The 24474-nt window shown below is 37.9% G+C and overlaps 1 protein-coding gene across 1 annotated transcript in view; it reads right to left on the bottom strand.

The window, feature by feature from the left end:
• Positions 1–224: 224 nt before the first annotated feature.
• The window catches only part of SLC39A8 (solute carrier family 39 member 8), a 72010-nt gene continuing 47760 nt past the window's right edge, over positions 225–24474 (bottom strand). Inside the window, exons 7-9 of the mRNA XM_059664442.1 lie at positions 4340–4547; positions 3971–4155; positions 225–1731 (exon numbers count right to left, since the gene is read on the bottom strand). Coding sequence (XP_059520425.1) covers positions 1582–1731; positions 3971–4155; positions 4340–4547 — 543 coding nt within the window. The 3' untranslated portion in view covers positions 225–1581. The remainder of the gene's footprint in view (positions 1732–3970; positions 4156–4339; positions 4548–24474) is intronic.

The following is a 24474-nucleotide window of genomic DNA, read 5'->3' as shown; positions in this document are numbered from 1 at the left end:
AGATTATTTCTTAAAATTTTGTAAACAGATGACATGATAAAAATAAATTCTATGCCTACTGCCTTGAATGAAGAGTTACTAACTTTATCATTTTTATTTGCTGAATGTCCCTGAAAAAAACACGTCACCAACTTCCTATTTACCTATCTCCCCCATAACACCCAGTATATGAAAGTCACTCAAAAAAGATACATACGAAAATTCATAATGAATGACACAATACATGGTTTCAAAGGTGTTTACTATTTGGTCAAACAATATTTTTAATTGTCAGTCATAAAGTGAAATGTACATTCACATACATGTTAAACACCCATCAGGCCTGCATTATTGCTATGAGACACCATTTTATACTCGGTAGGAAAACGCAATTCCTGAGGTCATTATTGGCTTTTATAAATCATTTTCTTCACTGTTAGATCATCTTTCCTTAAGTGACTTGGGAGTGTGAATTGGGGTCAGGATGTCAATTTCAGACCAACTTTCTATGCCTACTAAATGAGAAAACAGGCTCTATCTTTTATAAAAGGTAGAAAAATAACCATGATGTGCAGAATTTTTCCCCAACATATACCATAGAGGAAAAATGTAGAATGAACACAAAAAAAAGGCTTTTCTGAATGATCTCAATCCCACAAGGGATGTATGTTTCCCAGATAATCAGTCCTCAACATACAGCAGTCCAGCTGTTGTTTTGCATTTATTTAAAACATCCTTTGCTAAATAATTGTGTTCATCTTTAAAAGAAAATCACTTAAAATTACATTCAATTTTTTTTTTCTGAAAACCAACATAAAGCAAGGACATTATACATGAAAACTGAGCCATCAGTTACCAGCTTTGAAGACTCTTTTTGTTTGGTGCAGCCACAACCTAAGTCATACAAAGCAATTCCTACTTTTTGTGAAATCTGGTAGAGCTTACACTTAGAGATAAGTACCAGATATGGTCTAAATTTACTAAGGCTAGCAAAGCTTTATTGATTTCATAATTTATATTGGATGGTTTTCAAAACAATCCTATGAATGCCTAACTAAAGTATGACACAACAAAAGCTGTGAGCAATACTTCATTCCTGGGTTCAGGAAGGCCTGGGAATCATTTGGATCTGTGTTGCATACGTTTTGATAGCCTTCCACATTTTTATGCACTTGCTCGTGAAAGTACTCGAACAAATCAATTTAAAAGAACACCACACTGAAACCTCTTGAATTCTTGATCCTACCCAGAGGTTTAAAAGCTTCTACCACCTAGCTTGTATTCTCCTCTGGGTTTTTGGTGTCTAAGTGACTATACACTGCATGTTTCTTGCTTTGTGATGATTTTCTAATATGTATGATACATGAAAAAGTATTCCCCAAAGATCTTGCATTCAAGGCTTTTCAGACTGGACTATAATCTTTTGAAACATTTTTAATAACAAATAATAGCCTATTTACCATATCTGAAAGCAATAGCTAGTTTTCTTGACCTACAGTTGAAAAAAATTATCTTTTAACTAAAGAGGATCAGCTTAAAATCCCTCTGGAGATGTTTTTATTTGTTAAATGCCTTCATTACAACACCATCTTTCATCTCCTGCTACCCCAATTCAATTTCTCCTGCATACAGAGTAATGAGCAGGATGGCTGTGAACCCCGTTAACATTCCAGCGTTCTGAATCATGAAGAAGGTGAAGTCAATCTTTCTGCCAGTTACCTTTTCTCTCAGCATGTCGTTCATCTCTGGAAACTAGAAGAGAGATATATTGTTAGATAACTGTCGCCATCTTGTGGTAAAACATCAACTAGTCATTTATAGACTTCTGAAATAACCATTTACTTCAGATGTTTTGGTGTTTTAGGAATATCTAGCTCTATTAAATATCAAAAAATAAATAAAAGTACTAAAATAGTGTTCCTCAGTGAGTTAATTAGTTAACCAGTGAAATGGGATTTACCTCATTTAATTCTCTCTCTCTCTCTCTCTCTCTCTCTCTCTCTCTCTCTCTCCCTCTCCCTCTCTCTACCCCATCACAGCATTCTTTCAGGGCCTCAAACACATGGAGCCTCTTTCCTCCCTCAAATCTTCACACCTGCTAAAATTTTTACTGAGCTTTTCCACCTCCAGTTTTCCAATGAGCTAAATCCTTCAGGTTTCAACTTAAATCATACTTTCTTAGAAAGGCTTCTCTTAGCCCCTTCTAGCTTACATTAGGTTCCTTTACTTTCATCTCTCAGATATATTGCTTTATCTTTTATTTCACATATTTTTATGTGTAATTACTTAGTCACGTGTGTGGTTTTGTTTCTTTGTTGAACTTTAGCTTCTCCTCTTTGTAAACAGGAAGCCCCATGAGTGAGGGGACGGTGCCTCTTGTTCACACCAGCATGCCCAGTGGCTTATCAATTTCCAGGCCTGGTGGCTGAATAAATCATTTTTTAGTAATCACTATACATTTAATCCCTGTTCTTTTCAATTTGTGTATTTTTGCTTGCTCTGCCCCTCACAAAATTACAAGGTTTTTAAATAAATTATGCACTGCTCTAGGATTGAAGACTATAACAGTCTCATTACAGTGAAAGCAATTAAACCCCCAAGTTCTGTACTTAAGATCTACTCTTTCTCAGCAGGTAACTTCCACTGAAAAGGCTCCATGTGGAGATCAGCAAATGCCACTCCTAAAAACATATTCCGAAATGCTTGCTGTGTGTGCATTGTACCAGAATCCAAGAGGTCCCCTCAGTCAGTCATGTGCCTGATTTAAGAAAATCGGTACGAAGATAAAATGGGTGAAACTATTCTGAAAAGAATGAAACTGCTGCAAGTATATACAACATCATTTATCAGTATTATTTCTGCAAATTAACCACTCTAATAGAGTCTGTTCTTATATCAGAGAAAGGAGAAGTGATGACCTAGCATCAATAGAATAGGAAACACTAATTCCGTGAAGAAAACTGTAAATGCAGTGGTGGCTCTAAAGGATGTAATCCTTGCTCTTATTAGGGGCTGAACAGCACAACCAACAGGGCTCAGCAATGATCATTTGGAGCTAAGAATGCAAATGAAGGAATTTAAATTATTAAATTATGCCTGTAATTTAAAACATTCAGTTCCAAATGCAAAGGAAATAAGCCTTGATTTGCATACACTTAGCACCTCTTCATTTTCTAAAAAGCTGTACATGATGCATATGAAAATGCACAGGACTATTTATATTCTCTCTCTTACACACACACACACACACACACACACACACACACACACACAGATAAATACACAAGACACAGCCATAGGTATAAATATAGATATAAGTAGAGACTGACCCAAGTACATATTGTCTACTTTTAATTTACCAGTTTCAGTTTCACCCAAAAGTCTCGCTGTTTAGAACTTTGAAATAACAAAATTCTATTTACAAAACAAGTTAGTCCTCTTCCAATGTGAGATCCTCACAACAGAGAAGGAAAAAACCCTAAGGGACATACACTAATAGAATACAAGGTTCATCCACCCCAAGACAAAACCTTGGGGAAATATCTCTACTTCAGCAAGAATAATTCATTTCCTCTTCTATCAATAAGATCATAACTTAAAGAATCACCCTGCCAACATGGCTCAGTGATTACACATCGACCTAGGAACCAGGAGGTCACAGTTCAATTCCCGGTCAAGGGCACATGGCCGGGTTGCAGGCTTGATCCCGGGTGTGGGATGTGCAAGAGGCAGCCAATCAATGATTCTCTTATCACTGATGTTTCTATCTCCTTCTCCCTCTCTCTTCCTCTCTGAAATCAATAAAAATATATTTTTAAAAAAGAATCAATGAGAATCCCTTTCAAATTACTATTCAAATAGTTATCTGCTAAACCAGGAATGTCTTAAATTACAACAAAAAGAGTTTCTTTTCACCCTTAGTCAAATTGTAACCCAGATGTTTATTCATAAATTTTAAACTAAAACAAGATAAAAATTTAAAATTTCTTACCATGTCTGCCAGAGAAATATACAGGAACATGCCTCCAGCAAGTGCAAATATAATATTTGGAGCAAAGTTGTTGCCCACCAAAATGCCAAAAGCTAACCCAACATAACAGGAACACGCCGAAAGGAAATTGAATAGCAAGGCTTGTCGAGTGCTCATTCCTGCATTGAGTAGGATCACAAAGTCCCCTAGAAGAAGAAGAAAATATCAAGAGTTTTTTTTTCAATTTGGGATGAGAGAAAAGATAATGTCTAACAAGGGCTTCTTTACTTTGATGCCATCAGCAGGGCTTTTAAGTGTGTCACCTGAAATGTCTCATTCCACTGAAAACCAAGAAGGAACTGACTTTCCCAGCCTGAGCAGAGCCCTTACCTAGCTCGTGAGGAAACTCCTCGCACAGGATTGCTATAGAGGTGCTGAGCCCCTGGAGAAGAGATAAGGTGCAGGAAGCCCCAATCGCCAGGCCATCGATGAAATTGTGGAGGGCGTCACTGAGCGTTATCATCCAGGCGATTGTCCCTATCTCTGACAGTTTGGGCCCCTTCAAGCAGGTGCATGAGCTTGACTCCTTTTTCTCATCCTGTAAAACGGCAGAAAAATCAATCAGCAGAAAAAAGAAAACATTTCTTGAAAGTGTAAGAAATATAGAGAAGTAGGAGATATGTTATGTCTTGAGGGAGACAAAAGGTTACAACAGAAAGTCTTTCATAGTGGATGGGAACCCCTCATCATTTGTAACAGAGAAAAGAGAACTTATGGTAGGGAAAAGGGAAATGAATAGATTGGCAGGCCTTGAACAAGCCACTTAAAAGACATTTTATTTTACTTTCCCCTTAAAACAATCCTTTGATTTACATGAACAAATTCCTACCACTGCCTTCCTGAAATGTAACAGTTATTAATCTATGAATTTGATTTATTCACATACTTTGGAAAAAAATTTTTAAAGGCTAAATTTAAAGTCTTTTGCATGTCACTATTTAAGTGTGAAATCCATGTTTAAAGCATGATGGCATCAAAGAACGTTTACTCTAGTCACTCCTGCACCACTATGGGACTGTGAGCAAGTGATCTGGGCCTCAGTTTCTTCAGCTGTAAAGGGAGGAGAATGTATTAGATGATTCATTTATTTTTCCATGACTTACTAAATTTCCACCCTCTTCTAGGTGCCATGCTGGGTGTCAAGGCTATAATAACGTGGTCCTACCAGATCTAATTTCAACGATTCCCTTAACAAATTTCACAAAGTGTGATTGGAACAAGCTTGCCTTTATACTAACACTTCTTTCCATTTTGAAACAATTATAAAAAAAAGAAAATCTTACAATGAACCCTTTTTAAGAATTTAAATTTTCATGAAATTTACAAAATGTATAAAATCAAATGTCAAATGCCAACTAAAGCATTTTCCTGAAATTGTGGTGGGGAGAAAAGATAATGTCATGCAAATACATTTTTAAGTAGGGAAGCAATTTACAATTAACTCGAGAACATTTTATTCCTAATTCCCCTCCCCTCAACTCTACTTCAGCAGCTAATCAACATATTTATTGAACATCTGCAATTTGGAAAACAGTGTGCTGGATGTTACAGGAAATGCTTGGAAGCATAAAATTCAGCTTCTATCTTCAACAAGTGTATTTACCTTGGAGAAACACGACGTAAAGTACCTGACTGACTCTTTTTAAAAGGTGCACTCTATATCCTATCCGGCTGAGAGAGACTTCCTTCAGAGCAATCATCTGAGAGTTTTTACATTTACTCCAACATCACTTCATTACGCAAAACACTTTGGGGACTGTGCCTTCAGAATTGACTTTAGATCTTGCAATATATCTTTTCACTGTGGCAAATATTCACCTTTGGGGGATGATTTTTGTTCATAGACACAGCCAAAGTCATTTGGAGTCTATACATTCTTACATTTACATGGAAGGAGGGAGGATTGTTAGTACTAGTAATAGTAGAGGTAGTAGTAGCAGTCGTCATCATAACAGCATTGAAAATAGTCATAGCAAAGCCCTATAGTTTTTTATTATGTGCCAGGTACTGTTCTAAGCACTTAGATAGTTAATTCCTTTAGGACAAGTCTATGAATGAAGCACAACTGTTATCATCATTTTATAGCTGAGGAAACTAAAGCACAGAAAGGTTAGCTAACTTACCCAGGGATACAAAGGAAGTAAGTGGGATTTTTTTAATTTTATTTTTTTAGTCACCGTTTCACTACTCCAAAGGCCTGGTGGCTGAGGGGCGGGGACTTCTTGTTTGGAACAGGATCTGGAGGCAGTTCCCCAGGAGAACACCCCCTCCTCTCAAGCACCTCTTCTAAACCCTTGAAGCAGTGTTGGGGTACGTGTTCAGTCTCCTTTGGTTTTAAAAGGCAAAATCTCCTCAGCATAAAAAATTGTCATCTGGTCTTAAAATATATTTTTGTTATTTTATAGTGTTAAAAGACAAACTGAAGCAAATTAAAAATGTTAAAAAGAGTTTTTTTGAGCAAAAATCGATTCAAATAGGCCCCGTCAAACAGGAAGTGGTGAGGAGCATTCCACTGACAGGAGCTCAGGGAGAGACCATTATAGAGACGAGACAAAGCAAAGCAAGGAAATTGTTGATTGGCTGTAGCTTCCACCCAGCTGGCTGTTTGTGACTGATTGCCCTTGGGTTTCTATTTTGTACCTTTCAGGCATTTACAGGCTTAGATTTGAGTTTGCTTCCATAGGCCACCATAGTATTAGAGCCACCTCAGTCAATGGCCTGCTGGTTTAATTAATTTAACCATTGATGTATCTTAAACACACAAAAATTATGATTTAGTACATGGCTTGGAATAAATGTGGGAAGCACTTACTGCCAATAGAAAAACAAAGGCGGTCATGAGAAAAACCATAGAGGAAGAGACCTTGGCTTTGCAAAAACTTACTGCCAAGATACACATACTAAGAACAGTTGTTTTAATCTTCCAGCTTGGTTTACCTAATCAAATATTTATGATTTTTAAAATTTTATTTCTTTTTTTATTTTTCAATTACAGTTTTCAATGTCTTTATTTACCTACAATGGTTTAGGAAAAAGAATACAAGACCAAGTCTTGAATTCCTGATATTACATAATATATACAAACTCTGTGTACAAACTCCTTTAATTCTGAAAAAGAAATTAAATTAATATATTAGACATGATAATTTTACCTCTAAGTACAGTTATTATTGAATCTATTTATTATACTCCCTTTTAGCTCTATAAACTCAGGTCTCCAATGGCACTGTTAGGTAGGTTAACAGTTATACATTTTTAATAGCTTTGGAATAAACAAAAGTAGGCAAACATTCACAAAAAAGTCTTTTTTAATTTGCCTATAACTGAGCAGAGAGAACACTAAATTCAAGTCCTTCTAATTAAGTTAGTGACTATTCTTCTCTTTCTCTTTTTTATTTCTGTTTGCTGTTGTTATTGTTTGCTTGCTTGCTTCTTTGTTTAACTTGTACACTAAATGTAAGGCTATGTTCATCCTCAGCCATGATGAGACAACTCAATCTAATGAAAAAAAAAACAGAGGTCTGAAATCCAGAACTGAATTCTAGCTTGGTTCTGACGAGAATTACTGTGTAATCATCAGCAAAGTTCTTAACATCTCTCACCTTAGTTATTAATGGAAATGAAAGTCAAGGCAAATTATAGAATAATCAGAATGGGGAGGGAAAGAATATCATGGACTGAAATTATAAAAGTAGAGGAGAGACTAAGTAGAAACACAACATAAATATGGAGGAAGAAGCAAAAAGTAAAAGCAAAAAAACTACAAAGAAATCAAAATGAAGAAAACAAGTGGGCTTACTGCAGAACAGCTAAAGTTGAAGCAAGGAGGAGGAAGATCTAAAAGAGAAAGAGCGGCATGAGGTGGGGGAGGAGGCAGAAGAGAAATGGAAGGAGGAGAACGATAGAAAGGATGAAGAAGAGGAGAATAAAAAGAAGGAGGTAGAGAAGAATGAGAAGGAGGGAGAGAAAGATGAGGAAAGAAAAAGAAAGCACGTGGCTATCCTTCAGTAGAATATAGTTTATAAAAATATGGCTTATACCTGCAATGAAATAGTATGCAGAGTAATAGAGATGGTGAATAACTATATATTTCCACATGTAAAGATGGCCAAAACACGGTGCCAAGGTAAAATAACATTATAAAACAGCATGTCTATTGGGTACCTTTTTGTAAAAATAATAATTATTATCCTATATAATAAAACCCTAATATGCAAATTGACCAAACAGTGGAACAACTGGTCACTATGATGAGCACTGACCACCAGGGGGCAGACGCTCAATGCAGGAGCCGCCCCCTGGTGGTCAATGGGCTCCCGCAGGGGGAGCGCTGCTCAGCCAGAAGCTAGGCTCATGGACTGTGAGAGGGCACAGGCTGGGCTGAGGGACCCCTTGCCCCCCAGTGCATGAATGTTGTGCACTGGGTCTCTAGTAATTTTATAGTGGTCTCAGGGAAAAAATATTTGGAATGAAGCATACAAAAATGCTAAGCATGGTTCTCCCTGGGAGGTAGTACTATGAATAATCCTTGTTTGTGTGTGGTTTTATATTTTATGGGTGTCCTGGATATTTTTTTGCACTTATTATATATTATTTTAATACTCAGAACATAAAACATTAAAGCCATGGGGTAAGAATCAGCAAGAGGAAAAATGAATTTGTGATGACTCAGGAGTTATTATCAGCAACAAACAAGGTAAAGCTGGAGAAGCAGGCTGCCTGTGGGCTTGATCTGAATTGAAAAGAGGATATCTTATGTAACTTTTCTGTAGGGTTAATGGTTGCAAGTTCAGCACGATCACAATCAGACCTCATCTGCATTGGGGGAGGCAAGATGAGTCATTATTAATGAAAATGTTTTTATGGCTTATTGTCTATAAGTTTTATCAGTAAGAAGATAAAAGCAAACAAACATTACAGGTAAATATTAAATTCCCAATTCCATATTCCATGCTGAAAGAATTTTGCCGAGTAAGAGCTCTGAAAAAAAAAAGAGAGAGAAAAACAAGCCAAAAATGAAAGTAGCATCCACCAAAAAACACAATGAAGGTGGCAAAAGGAAGTATAAATGACAACAAAAGATGAAAGTTATATGTAAAAAAAAAAAACCGTAAAATTTATGCCTGTGAAGGATAACCTAATGAAACATAAGTACAAATAACATAATATCATAAGAATCTGCAAATAAAGATAGGTAGGTGAGATTTAAGGAAAGGAGCACTGAATGCAAGATAGCTTAATGATTAAAGGGTATGTATGTGCCTTGGTATCAAATGGGTGTGAGTTTGAGTATTGGCTCTGCTACTTAATAGTGCTGTGTCTTTCCGAAAGTTACTTGGGTCCTAGCTAATGTACTAAGATAAGAAAAGGCAATAAAAGGTATATACACATTGAGAAGGAAGAAATATAATTGCCTTTGTTGACAAAGACTACCTATGTAGAAAGTGCAAAAGAATTGACAAAGATGATCTTGGAACTAATAAGCAATTATAGCAAGGTTGTAGAATACAAAATATACAAAAGTCAATTGCTTTCCTATATCCCAACAATTAACAAGTGGAATTTGAAAATACTGTTTATATTAGCTCCCCCCAAAAACAAAATACATAGGTGTAAATCCAACAAAATATGTACAAAATCTATATAAGGAAAAGCATAAAACTATGATAAAAGAAAAACTAAGTAAATGGAGAGATATTCCATTCTTATGGATTGGAAGACTCAATATTGTCAGCATGTCAGTTCTTCCCAATTTGATCTATAATTCAGTGAAATCTCAATCAAAACCCAAGCAAGTTATTTTGTGGATATTTTGTGATTCTAAAGTGTCTATAGAAAGACAAAAAATCTAGAATAGCCAACACAACATTGAGGGGAAGGAACAAAGTTGGAGAATTGACACTATCTGATGTCAACTTACTATACAGCGACAGTAATCAAGACAGTGTAGTATTGGAGAAAGAATAGACAAATAGATCAATAGAACCCAGTAGAGATCACAGAAATAGACTCATATAGATATGGTTAACTGATCTTTGACAAAGAAACAAAGGCAATAGAACAAATAGTCTTTTCAACAACCAGTGCTATAATTAGTGGACAGCTACACATACATACACACACACACACACACACACACACACACACACAATCTAGACACAGACCTCCACCCGAAAAATTAATTCAAAATGGATCATAGACCTAGAAGCAATGCAAAACCATAAAACTCTAGGATGATAACACAGGAGCAAACCTAGATGACCTTGGGTATGGCTACAACTTTTTAGATACAATGCCAAAGGCACAATCCATGAAATAAATAATTGATAACCTGGACTTCATTAAAATTAAAAACTTCTGCTTTGTAAATACGGTGTCAATAGAATGAGAAGACAAGCCATAGACTGAGAGAAAATATTTTCAAAATGCACATCTGATAAAGGACTGTTAAAGAAAATATACTAAAAGCTCATAAAGCTAAACAATAAGAAAACAAACAGCCTGGTTTAAAAAATGGGCCAAAGACATTAACAGGCACCCCACCAAAGATAATCAGATGGCAAATAAACATAAGAAAATATTCTCCACATTATATGTCATCAGGGAAATGCAAATTAAAACATGATACCACAATATACCAAAATCGGGAACAATGACAACATCAAATATTGGTGAGGATGTAGAGCAAGAGGAACTCTTATTCGCTGCTGGTGGAAATGCAAAATGGTACAGTCACTTTGGAAGACAGTTTGGCAATTTCTTACAAAACTAAATGTACTCTTGCCATATGACTCAACAATTGTGCTCTTTGGTGTTTAGTCAACGAAGTTGAAAATTTTTATGCTCATAGATGTTGCAGTAACTTTATTCTTGTTTACCAAAACTTGGAAGCAACCAAGATGCCCTTCAGGAGGTAAGTGGGTAAATAAAATGTGGTATATCCACGTAATGGAATATTATTAATACCCTCCCCCCCCCAAAAAAAGAGCTATCAAGCCATGAAAATGCATGGAGGAATCTTAAATGCATATTACTAAGTGAAAGAAACTAAAAGGCAACAAACAGAGTGATTCCAACCACAGGACATTCTGAAAAAGGCAAAACTATAGAGACAGTAAAAAGAACACTGGTTGCCAAGGCTTAGGGGAGGAAAATGGATGGATAGGTAGAGCACAGAGAATTTTTAGAGTAGTGAAAATACTCTATAATATACTATAATGATGTACACATATCATTACAAATTTGTCCAAAGCCACCCAATTTTCAACACGGAGTGAACTATCAACTATGGACTTGGGGTAATTATAATGTGTCACTGTAGGCTTATCAATTATAACAAATGTGCTGACCTGGTAGGGGACATTGATACTGGGGGAGGCTATACCTGTGTGAGAGCAGAGGTACATGAGAAAGCTTTCTTCTCAACTTTGCTATGAACCTAAAACTGCTCTTCAAAAAAGTAAAGTTCTAAAAAAAAAGTTGCTTGGAATCTGACTTCAGATTCCTTATCTGTAGAGTGGTGAAAATAATACTACCAACTTCACAGAATTGCTGTGATGATTAAATGAGATGTTTATAAACCACTAAGAGCTCTGTGAATAATTATGTATCATATAGCTCATCTTATCTAACAAAGTGCAGATGAACACAGGATTATTATAAGGAAGAAAAACAAAACAAAACTGCCTAAGAGAAAAATGTGCAAAGCAAAACATTTCTCATGTATGATCCTTGAATATATTCAAGAGCATACTGATCGAGATTATTGGAGAAAAATGGAGAAAATTAAATCTACAGCAAAAAAAGAGTTTTAGGAAAATAAGAGGGTGCAAAGACTTGTTAAAAAGAAAAAGACAATTTTTAACTAGGTCTCTTGATCTTGAGTATAAATTTATTCTTAAAGAAAGCTATTGATTTTCAACTACTGAAGTTCAAGGTGTGTGAAAGAGTCAAGCAATTAATTAGCCAGCAAGTAAAAAGTATGAAATCTGAGTTAATAGGTTTATATGAATTATATAGTTGACTGGGTATAGGAAGAATAAAAATCGTAAAGATGTTAAGTAATATCATGCATCCTCAGCACTTCACAGTTTACAAAGCACTTCCACATGTTAGTGTCTTCATTTTCTTTTGACTCTTACAACATATTCCTAGTAAAACAGAATAGTACTGGTGTTCTAGTTTTAGAGATGAGAAAGATGACAATCCTAGAATATAAATTATTTGCTCAAAGTCACACAGAAGGTGTTGGGATTAGGCTACTCCGTTATTGACTGAGCACCTATGTTACAGCAGGCAGGAACTGTGGGAAGAACTGAGGACAGAAATATAAATAAAGGAATATCTTGTTGGAATTCGCAGTCCAGAAAGGAACATCCAGGACTCAGATGTCAAGCCTGTGAGAAGCAGCTTTCATCTGCCCTTCCAGCGTGACTCCCCTCCTCCCGCCCTGCTCTCTGTCCTGAGACCGTCCGGACTGGGCCACCGCTACAGGCTCCTTGTCCTCTGGTTTCCATTTGAGATTGACCACTGGGGAGCCCTAGCGGGAGTTCAGCGGTAGAAAGGAGGGAGAAATCATGGGATGTATTCCCCTGATACCCCTTTGTATGGTCACCTCAGCTGTCCATGACCCTCAATTGAAGGCCACGGCTCTTCTCAAGATAATTTCCTTCCCAGTTTCTAGTAAATGCTCCTTCTGTTCCACCCTTTGGGTCCAGGCATGGTCACTAATTTTCCATTACTGGTCCCTGGTTTATGCATTACCCCTGGGTCCTCTAACACCCCACTCACACCCATAAATAAGCCTTCCTGAAATTATTCTGATTTAAGAGTCTCATCTGTTCCCTATCAGGATGCTCACAGATATAATCATTGTTGTGGAAATGGCCATAAGGAATAGATTCCTCCCACCACCACCCCCAAAAAATGGTATTTAATTGAGTTTTTCATGTACTCAAAGTAGAGAGAAATAGGAAATTGATTACCCATAGGTAGGCTGAATTTTTCAGTGAAGCTCAGAATTGTAAAGGGCTCTGCAAGGTCTAGGCTACATCACAAGCTTTTCTCCTCTTGGTCTTTATGGCCCAGCAGGCCCAGTAGAAGTGGAAGGATCTGTGGCTGAAAGGAGTATTCTTGCAAGCCTCAAACAGAGACTCACAGCGCAGGTCCCTCGCACATTCGGGTAAAGCCATGTTCTCTTTTGCCATTACTGGTAACTGATATATTTTTAGAAAGTGGTCCCTCACTTGTTTCTGGGACCTTGTAGAGACTTCCCTTGTGTCCATGAGACATTAAGTGGCCATGAGATCATGTTCAACACACACTAGATGGTATCGGATGCAGCAAGCCATAAACCAACCGTCCACATCCGCATTCCATTATTAAATTGTGTATACAACATGAGGGCCACACCGGTCTTAAGGACACAGACTGCAATGGCAGGTGATTCAGACTCTCATGATATCTAAACTTAAGGCTTGACCTCTTGCCCTGAAAACAACAAGGCTTCGTGAGGGTTCCCGACAGCCATTTATCTGTGGGTGGATCTGGAACGGTGCCAGCACCAGCCAGCTACACAATCTCACTCAAGCTGAACTTAAAATATATTGATAAAGAGAAAGCCATTAACAGGAAAATAATAACTTCCAGTCACCTTGAAAATTGTTTCATTTCCCTCCATCCTTTCTGTGGATTATAAGTAAATTGTTTTGTTCTTTAGGAGTTGAAATAATTGCCTTTCATTTTCAGTTTAGGAGCATTATCATTTTACTGCCTTGATAAAAAAAAATAATAATTTAGGAGAAATTTGAAGGGTTTCAAGAAGTATGCTACTATTCCATCAATGGAATTTAAAGTACATACTAATTAAGCATTTGTAGTCATCTCAATGGACTATTTATATCACTCCAAAAGATTGCCTATTGTCACTTCAGATGAGGATAGCATTAATGTTTGGTACATTTGGGAAGTAAGGTATCATTTCTTATGAGAAGCCTGCATAATGTTCTCCCCAACCCATACAACTCTCATTGTTAATGAATTCTTAAAGGGAGTCAGGAGGCACAGAAAATTGGTTACGTTTTTAAGGTAAATTACAGAAATTTTTGGCTAAGCTCCTGGAAAGAAGTGTTGTCCCCAAATACAGGAATATCTACCTTGCTCAGCATGAGGGCTTCCAGAATGATTCAGAGGAGGAAACAGGAGTAGGGCAGGGTATGAAAGGGACCCAGGCAGCAGCTGCCTGTTGTGTACTTACCATTTGACAAGAACTGTAGAAGCTCCCACCCAATGCACTACAAACAATTGGTTAACTAGCCTTGCAAGAGATAAGGGTGGGAGTGCTCTCTGGTTGGCAGAGAAGATCTAGAAATGCAAGTCTCTTAGGGGAAGAAACCTGGGAAAAGTGCTAAAAGCAAGGAATGATAGATGACAAGAGGGATGAGATAAAGTGTTAACTGCAGTCATGGTGACAGAACAGGCAATTAGGACCATAATGGGATGTTAAGAAATAGGCAGTCTGCCAGCAGAGAAGAAAATGAACAGCAGAGAGTTAGAAATTAAAACGCTCTTCTCTGTAAGAGGGCACCCTGGTCTATATTTTAATGGTTGAGAAAAGCAGAGGCCATCTCTACTTTGTATGTGGAGGGCTGGGGTGGATGTTCATAGGGGATAAGGGCACCAGGACCTCACTGCCTCTTAAAGATGTCACTGTGATGCTCTGGAGACTTGATGACCAGCTTGAGAAAAGAAGTTCTATAGTGAGGAACTGAGTGTCAGAGATATAAGGTACTCTCATTGAGCAAAGAGCAGTAATAATGATAGTATTAGGAGTACAACTCATTAGTTGTACAAGTCATTTAATCTTCATAAGAACCCAATGTGGTTATGATTTCCATTTTACAGATGAGGGAACTGAGGTAGAAAGAGTTTCAGTAACTTGCCCAAAGTCATACCTCTAGAAAACAGCATAACCAGGATTTGAACCTGTATGCAAAAAAAACTATGCCTGTGATCTCTAGAAGATGTGGAATTTAATTTTCTTTCTTCTCACTCCTGTTCACCCAGTGTCTAGCATTGCAAACCCTCTGAAGATTTGGTGTCTGAATAAATGAATGTATAGTAAGAGTAAAAGTACATTTTTCTCTCATGACAGGTTCACAGATTATTGCCACGTGAAGCATCTATTCTAATCTTTTCGAAGAGCATTTACACGCAATATAAGAGGGGTGAGCATAGAAAGGTGATCATTTTTAATCAATTTCAAATCGGTTGTTCTACATTAAAAACACCCCAAAAGTACTGAAGTGTTTTTGCTGTTCTTTGTTTTCTTGACAATTCTTTGTGACTAAAAGTTGTGGAGCCAAATCAAAAGTTCCTGGAACACAAGAAAATTTTTTTAAATTTCAGCCCAGAGCTTAACATTAGTAGGTGGTTCAATTAAAAAAAAATGTATAATGAGTGATGAGATGAGGAGCTTTTTTTGTTGAACTGAATGGAAAAAATGGAATGCCAAAATAGCATGTTAGTCAACAGACCTCAGGACGCATCCACCCCAGTGACCACTAGAGAGAGAAGATTTTTGTCAGCAGCCATCTTGCATCTAACTTTATGAGGTTGACACATTTTTCAGAAGATTGTTGGAGGAAGAGGGCATCAACATAAGAATAGAAGCAACAAAGGCAATGTGAGTGCCTACTGTTTGCAAAGTATTCTCCTACATGCCGTGAGATGAGTGCTTCCAACATCAGAATCCCAGGTGAAGTAATGAGGACACCAGGGGTAAGGACCTGACCAAAACCACGGCTAGAAATGGGAAAGCCAGAACTTGAACCCAGACAATGTGCCTCCTAAGCCCCAGACAACGTGCAACAATAAAAAGCAGAGAGACTGCACAAAAGAACGGAGTGTTTTAGGTAAGAAATTCTGAGTTCCGACGTTTATTGCTAGAATAATGGATTATTTTATTGCTGTTTCCAGCCTCCATCCTGGAAGGCGCCAGTGACTGAAGCACCCCCGTTTTGAGTAGAACATGCTAAGTTGATATTCTGAGGTTTGCCAAAAGCAGAAAATCTTACCCTTGGTGACAGCATGGGGACCTGGGGAGGATGATGCCAAATGAAATAAGCCCGTCAGAGAGAGACAAGTACCATATGATTTCACTTATGTGAAAACTAATGAACAACATGGACTCACAAGCAAAACAGAAACAGGCTCATAAAGGCAGAAAACAACCTGACAGCTCTCAGAGGGGAGTGGGTTAGGGGCTCGGTGAAAAAGCTGAAAGGCTTAAGAAAAAAATAAATAAAACCGCACACACACAAACTCATAGACACAGACAACAGTATGGTGATTACCAGAGGGAAAAGGAGGTGGGGAGAGGTAGAAGACGGTAAGGGGGGGTGGGTTGTAAATGGTGATGGAAGGAGACTTGACTCAGGGTGGTGAACACATAATTCAATATACAGATGATGCATTACAGAATTGTACACCTGAAACCTATATAACTTTATTAACCAATGTCACCCCCAATAGATTAAATTAAAAAAATAAATTAATACCTCCAACTATTGAGGAGGGAAAAAACACCATTTTGGGGGCTTTCAGATCTATTCCATATAACCTGTTGTTTACAGACCACAGTATGGATAGAAAAATGAAGTTGCTTTCTTGACTATCCCTTCCTGAGTTTGTTACATTGAAGAAAATGTAACCTTAGAACCAGAGACTTCCTTGAGATTATCGATACTATTTAAATGTTAGAACACAGCAACACTACCTTTGAAGAAAGAGTTCTAATCTACAGTTTTCTCCAATGTCACTTTATACCAGCATCCATTATGCCCAACCTATGCTGGCCTTCTTCTACTCTAAAACCCACCGGACGCTTTCTCTCCCTCAAGACTCTGCACCGGCTCTTTCCTCCGCGGGGACCTTCTTCTCCCTGCTCTTTGCCTGAATAGCTGCTTCTTGCAGTTCAGTTTTATCTTAGATGTGTCCCTGACCACCCAAACTAAAGGAGCCACCGGACATCATCACATCACATTTTCATTCCCTGCACAGCCATGTGTAACCCTATAATGTTGAACTGTGTGTCCCACTGGAATGAAAAAGTTCCAGAGAGCAGAAACATCTTCTGTCTAATTTGCCACCATATCTCCAGGGTATAGAACAGGATACATGACAAGTGAATGAATGACAGGATGAATAACTGCCTACCATCCTCCTGCCCTTTAATATAGCTTCACTGATCGGAGCTATAGACCAGGATGTCATTCAGAACGTGAAATGTTACCACAAATGAAGGCTCGATTTAAGATTGTCATTACTGTTTTACTATAAAAGTTGCATGACTTTGAAATGTTGGTCAAAGTCACAAAAGCTACAAAAACCCCCAAATAGAATGTAAAGTATTTCTGCAAAAGTGGTGCCTCCCCAGGAAAGAATTTTTGCAATTTTACTTTCCAAATGTAGAACAACCTCTAGATTTGGGTGCTTGTTTTGCAGCCTAGAAAACAATGATCTCTCACTTCCGTTTTTCCAATATGTATTTCATAACCTAGTAATAAAAGCAGACGAATTAGAAAGCATCAGACCCGAGATCTGCATGGTTTATTGAATCTTTATTGGTGCCTTCTCAGCTATTGAATTTTTTTTTGCTTTAATCCACCTTTACTGTGTTGCTATAAAGGTTTAATAAACTCATGTTCATTAAGCAACTTGATATTACTAAATAGAAAATCGATAAAATGAAATTTGTTCTTTTTTTACTTTTAATGCTCTGATAGCTGATAACAGAGAAAAAGTACAATAATAATATCCCACCACTTTAAAAATAATTGGGCTCACACATTGGGCTCTCTCTTTTCTGCTAAGAATTCAAAACTTACAATACATTTGAATAAACCGGGCCACTGATTAACATGGTGAACAAAGTTAAGACAGGAAAAATTCACCAGTTAATTAAAATAAATGAGGTGTCATCAACTTAATTAGGTTGAGATCCTCAGAAAGGGTCTGAAATCCCCTATCTAGTGAGGAGGCATAAAATCCAATTTCACCACCCAATGACCTGACTCTAACCTGATGGTACATTTATTAAGGGTGAGCACTTAATTTGGCCTTCAAACTCCTTCAACTACTTTTTTTATTCACTAAGGTTATCAGTAAAGTGTTAATAACTATAAAAGTGATATTTTTTATCTGGACATTTGCCTCAGACATAAAACTGAATAGACATGAATATAGAGACAGTTGAATAGCTATAGGTGTGTGTGTGTGTGTGTGTGTGTGTGTGTGTGTGTGTGTGTGTGTGAATCAGTTGAAACTCTACTACATAGTACAGTAATGTGAAACTCAAAAAAACATTTTGGCAAGACCACACTTCATTTGCCAGATGCTTTAGCTTTGTGATCTTTCTTAGTTTGAAATTTATAGAATAAATAGAACACGGAATAATGGAATAAATTATAAATTCTGCCTCCTCCGGGGCTTCTCTTGGGGACATACGATTCATTTACTATAATAAAACACTTCATCCTTTGGCCAATGTTCCATCATGCAATACGCTGAGTAAAAGTTACTCACCAGGTCTCGATCCAGTATCCCAAAACTGCAAAATGTAGCATGTAAAAAATATAGCACCATATAAATACTTTGAAATGAGCAAATGACAGAAATCAAAATAAAAAGGCTTATTTTGGCAAGTTCAATCTTTATTACATAGACATCCTTTACAAAGCAACCGTAAGGGGAAAACTTTGCAAAAACTGATGTTAAAGACACATCAACAATAGAAAATGTATTTAAACTTCACTATTGCTTATGCTGATTTGCAACTGGGCTTTCTACACAATAGAGTTGAACAACTCTTTCTGATGCCCTGAATAATTTTCTTGAACCTCATAAATTTTTCCTCATTTATCAAAGAAAAATATGTAGGCATTCATTATCCTTTCCTTCCCCATCAATCAGCAAGCACGACGGAGCAACACAGAAATTCTTCATTATATTAATGGGGGGAAATTAACTTGACATCAAACCTAATTGAGTAAAATCTCACTAATTCTTCTAAATAGAGATAAGTCCTGCTTGATTAGTGAAAGCAATTTAGCATAGAACATGTTTAGATAAATATACTGTTATTGCTTTTCAGAACTCCCACTAACAAAGGGCTCCCGCAGCCAGCTCGGGGTATGGGAAAGGTCCTTAAGAAAACCGGCGACATTTCCATAGGTACGATGAAAGCAGCATATCAATTATCTAATAGCAACTTGGTGTTTCTTTAGAAGACTTTAACACTTCAGGCATCTCTTACAACAATTTGCTTCAAAAGCAAATTTTATAGATGCTGCCAAGATACTCTATGGCCTCTAAGCCAAATATAAAAAAATTGTAATTTATCAGTTATGACTGATTAGTAGAGTCAAAATTAACAAGGTCTCATTATGTAGGCAATCCTCAACTCAGTACAAATTATATTTCAAAAATTCATCTGTAATGCAATTGTTAGAAATCAGAACTGATTAGAGCAATGTTCCCATTAGGGAGCGAGTGTTATGTACAGGAAGGAACATGGGCTTGGCACTCAAGACCCCAGAAGGGATCTCATCATAGCTTTGCCATTCATTATCTGTGTGAGCTCGAGTGAGTTGCTCAACTTAATGGAGTCTTAATTTACTCTTCTGTAAATAGACTGAATGCCTACGCCACGGGCTGCCGCAGGAATCACACATAATAGTAGTGGTAAGTCACCTGCGCAGGGCTCTCTACTCTTACCCCTGGGCATTTATTTTCTTTCTTCAGGGTGCTCTCTACGTCAGAGAGCGTTAGCTGGGAGGCTGGAGAGGTGCTTCAGTGGGCTCACGAATCCCTTTAAATTGTAGGCAAAAATGGTGGGTCTGTATATTGTTGCCAAAGCCAATGAGCATCATCAAACAACTTCCTAAGCGGAGTGTTGAAGAACCAGTGCTCTACAGGGAAACGTCCCCAAATTTTTCAAAATTAGAAAAGGCCCAATGTTTAAAAATAATAATCGGAAATATCCTCTGCACCTACTCATCATTCATCCAGTCCTGCTTACCCAGCAATCCTTCAAGATGGGTACAGGTGTCATCTTCCCAAGAGAGCATCCGTGTCCATTTCACCTACATCTCTTCCAACCCTAGGGTGTGGCACATCTTTCTCAACCCAGCAACTGTGCCTACCTCTACTATAGGTCTTCTTCACACGAACTCTATATACTACTTTTACCTTTCTGTAAGTGCCCTTAAGGAATACCAAGTACTTGGTAGATGCCTGTCAAGTAGGTAAGAATTATTTTCTCACAAAAAAATCTATTTATATTTGGATTTCATTCAAAGTTGCCATATGAATTGATGAGAAGCATACAAATCAGGAAGCAACTTAGCTTTATTTTAAAAAAAAACTTTGAGTGGATTGATCTAAGTTTAAATAAATCCTAATCTCTCACTTTTCTCATCTGTGAAATGGAGATAATCACACCTACAATCAAGGTTGAACACGAATAATATTGAAAAGGACTGAGTATATTCTCTGCACATGACAGGTACCATCACCACCACACCAACTACCACCATGACTATCATTGCTCTTAATTATTCAGAAGTGACAGGTAATAGAAATCTGACATGCATATTAATGGGTTCCTGTACCTGGCACTGAGTATGGTTCAGAGACCAGAGAAAAGAAAATCTGTGCATAGACAGCCTTCCCGGAGGTGTAGCACGAAATTACGTTTCTGGAACTCTGTACACAGGAGCCGGCTCCTTCCATATACGACCGCCTGGCTCCCTGAGCCCTCCCAGGTTTGCAGGCAGGATGTCCCTGTCTGCAGTAGTGTGGGACTCTGCCCAGGTGGAGTATTGCTCTCTGTGCCTCACATCTGTGCAGAGCAGTGCTCAACTCCATGGGATCCAGGCTGCTAAGGTCAACCTTTCCACCCTGAAAGTACAGACCTGGGCTTAGGGCTGAGAAATCTGCCTTTCTAATAAGCTGATTTATCATTCTCATTCATTCCTCTGTAGGGGGCAATGTGAACAAAGACATCCAATCAAGGAGAGTCCTCTCTATACTTGGCTCCTCGGGTGTCTTCTATTCACAGCTCGAAACATGGCACCACCCCATCCCACCCCGTTCCCTGGTCATTTTCTTCGACTTTTCCTCTCTAATGCTCCTGAAGATGGCATTGCATGGGACTTGGTCTCCAAAAATCTCTTCTAATGAACCCTGACACTGGGAAATTTGTTCTGAAGGGAAAGCAAAACAATATAAAAATTCAATCCAACTGCCTTCATATCCTGTATTCAAACTTGCTCTTCGGTTTTGTTCTCTGCAGGCTGCCATGAAAGCCCTGTTCTCATTTAGTCTGGAAACCTTCATCAATATAACTCTTGACTGTAAATTGCTGCTACGCTGAAGTAATCCATCTATTTTTTTAATATATCATTATTGTTTAAAGAATTACAGATGGACACCCCCCCCTTTTCCCTCCATTGACCTCCTCATTTCCGCCCCCTCCCCAGGCCTTCACTGCACTGTTGTCTGTGTGATCCATCTATTTTTGGATCTTCAAAATATTCCCCACCATATCTTCATAGAAAACCCGCTGCATAAAATGCTTCCCTCCTTCTAGTTGGCATGTGCTTATAAACCTGACATATAATCCCACAGCGTGGTATTAGCCTCCCACTCTTGCATGAGCTCCTCAATGTGCTGCCATTGAAATAAGGAGCTTGTGGCTTTGTGTCCAAACACAGTGTTGGCCACTGCTACTCTCACTTGATCCCCACTGCTTCTCAGTACCATGGTGATGCTCGGTAGTGTGGTGGTAGTAGGAATAAGATTTAATTTACTATTTACTGCATACCTATGCCTGTTCATTACTTTTGAAAGATTCTATTTAATCCTAGTAATAATCCTGACTGCTATACATTTTTGCCAATTTACAAATACAAAAAATAAATTAGTTTTAGGAAAGTGAAGTCACCTGATTAGTCATCAGAGTCAGAATTTAAACTAAGACCTATGCCTCAAGTTCTTTTGACAAAGCAAAGTTGCTCTAATTTTCATGTTACTAACCAATTAGCACACCTAATAAATAACACTGTCGTTTAGAAATGAAGTGAGTTTTGTGAGAAAATGTACTTACTTATTTATTTTGTCTTTCACCCTGCTCTAAGACTTCCAATTCTAAAAGTAGACAAATTAACTCTGTATAGATTATCCATAATTGGTAATAGTATAGAACAAATTTCCAATAAAATTTAAAACTGAGAAAAACACTTAGTAAATTGTGAATAATGATGGAACTGTCTTAATCTAATTAAGGATGTTATTTTTTTTTAAGAAAGACAACTGAAGCAAGCAACCTACTGAACTTTGAAGCATTCCCATCAAAGTCAGAAATAAGACAAATTGCCAGCTATCACTACTTCTACTCAGCATTATCTCATGAGTCCTTGCAAATTTAATGAGACAGGAAAAATAAGAGTTATAGCAATTGGAGAAAGAGAAGAAATGTGTTTATTTGTCCTTTGGTGTCTATATAGAAAATCCAAAAGACTAAGCAAATAAAACACAAGAAATAGTAGGAGAGTTTGACAATAACGCAGGATACAAAATCATTATACTAAAATGTATGTACTCCTACATATTAGTAATAACTAATTAGAAAATATAATAGGAAAAAATATCATTTAGAATACCTGCAAAGCTACAAAGTAATTAGGAATAAATCCAACAGAACAATTTACATGAAAAATTACAAAACAAAGAAAATCTGAAGTATTATAAACATGCCAGTTGTCTCTCAATTATCTGTAAGTTCAATATAATTTCAATAAAGTCCCCCAAATTATACAGATACGGAAAAAACAAAGATAATTTTTCAATTAAAAAAAAAGTTAGGAACCTTGTCTTAGGAGCTCAAGGCTAACTAAAAGGATAATGAAGGTAGTGTTGTTTAGAATAAGAATGGTTGTGGTATAGGGCAAGAAGAGCATAAAAAGCCCTCATGCAGCCCTAGCCAGTTTTTCTCAGTAAATAGAGTATCAGCCTGCAGACTGAAGGGCCCTGGGTTTGATTCTGGTCAAGAGTACATGCCTTGGTTGTGGCTCGATTCCCAGTAGGAGGCACACAGGAGGCAGCCAATCAATGATTCTCTGTCATCATTGATGTTTCTATCTCTCTCTCTACCTCTCCCTTCCTCTCTGAAATCAATAAAAAAATATATTTTTTTTTAAAGTCCTAATGTAGACACATTGATATATAGAAACTTGATATATGGCCCATCTAATGAAAGAAACTAGGATAACTGCTTATCTATACAGAAAAAAAAATCTTGGATCTTTTTCTTATATCATATCCTATATAATAAAAGCCTAATATGCAAATTGCCCCCTCAGGTGGTCATTCCACCAAGAGTTCGACCAGGAATTTGACCGCTCACTATGACGTGCACTGACCACCAGGGGGCGGTGCAGAACATGGCAGGCATCAGTCAGCAACACGGTGCTGGCAGCATGGGGCAGTGGAGGTGCTGCCGGCCCTGATGGGCCCCACGAGAGCAGGACCGTGGCAAGATGGTGGAGCAGGTGAGGGGGCAGTGCCAGTCCAAGGCGGGGCGCCAGGCGGGGCTGCAGGGCTGTGGGGCTGCAGGCTGCAAGGCTGGGGACAGAAGCTGGGGTTGCAAGGCTGGGGGCATGAGCTGGGGCCCGATCTCCGCAGGCCACCCCGAGGGACCTCACCCATGCACAAATTTGTGCACCAGGCCCCTAGTACAAAATAAAATTCCACTTGGGAAATTAAACTTTAAATTTTTTAATGGAAGAATATTATCTTTACTTTGGCAAAGGAAATATTTTTTAAACAACTCTCAGAGAGTAGAGCAGAAAAGTACTGATATGCTGCCTATGTCAAAATTAAAACTTTTAAAAAATATATATTATAAACTATGTGAAAAGAGAAGTCACAGACTCTAAGAACATCTTTTAACCAATTTAATAAGTAAAGATTAGGATCTAGAATATCTGAAAAACTCTAACCAATGACTAAGACTCTCCTTGACTGAACTTCAGTCAGGCTCCTCTGAGCACTCTTCTCCACTCGGTCTCAGGCGTGGGCTTCTCTGTCCATCTTTGCAGAGTCCAGTTATAGCAAGAGTCCTGATAAGGCAGCTCAGCAAGAATCTCCTTATCCTTGATATCTGACCTTCCTAGCCTGCCTGCAGCAATAATCCTGTTAAGTTGACTAGAAAGAGTCCTCCCTGCCCTTGATGTCTCCGCTTAGTAATTTTCTATCCACTCACCTCCTCACTCGCCTATGAGCTATAAATCCTCAACAGTCACTGCTATATTCTGATGGAGTCCAATCTCTGTCTTCTATAGAGTCAACCCATATTGTTACAGTCTTGGTGAAAGTCTCCCTTACCATTTTAACGCGTGTCAGAA

The sequence above is a fragment of the Myotis daubentonii genome, chromosome 1, assembly GCF_963259705.1.
Source record: "Myotis daubentonii chromosome 1, mMyoDau2.1, whole genome shotgun sequence".
Classification (NCBI taxonomy): Eukaryota; Metazoa; Chordata; class Mammalia; order Chiroptera; family Vespertilionidae; genus Myotis; species Myotis daubentonii.
Note: the sequence above shows the minus strand (reverse complement) of the source record. Positions and strands in the feature narration are given on the sequence as shown.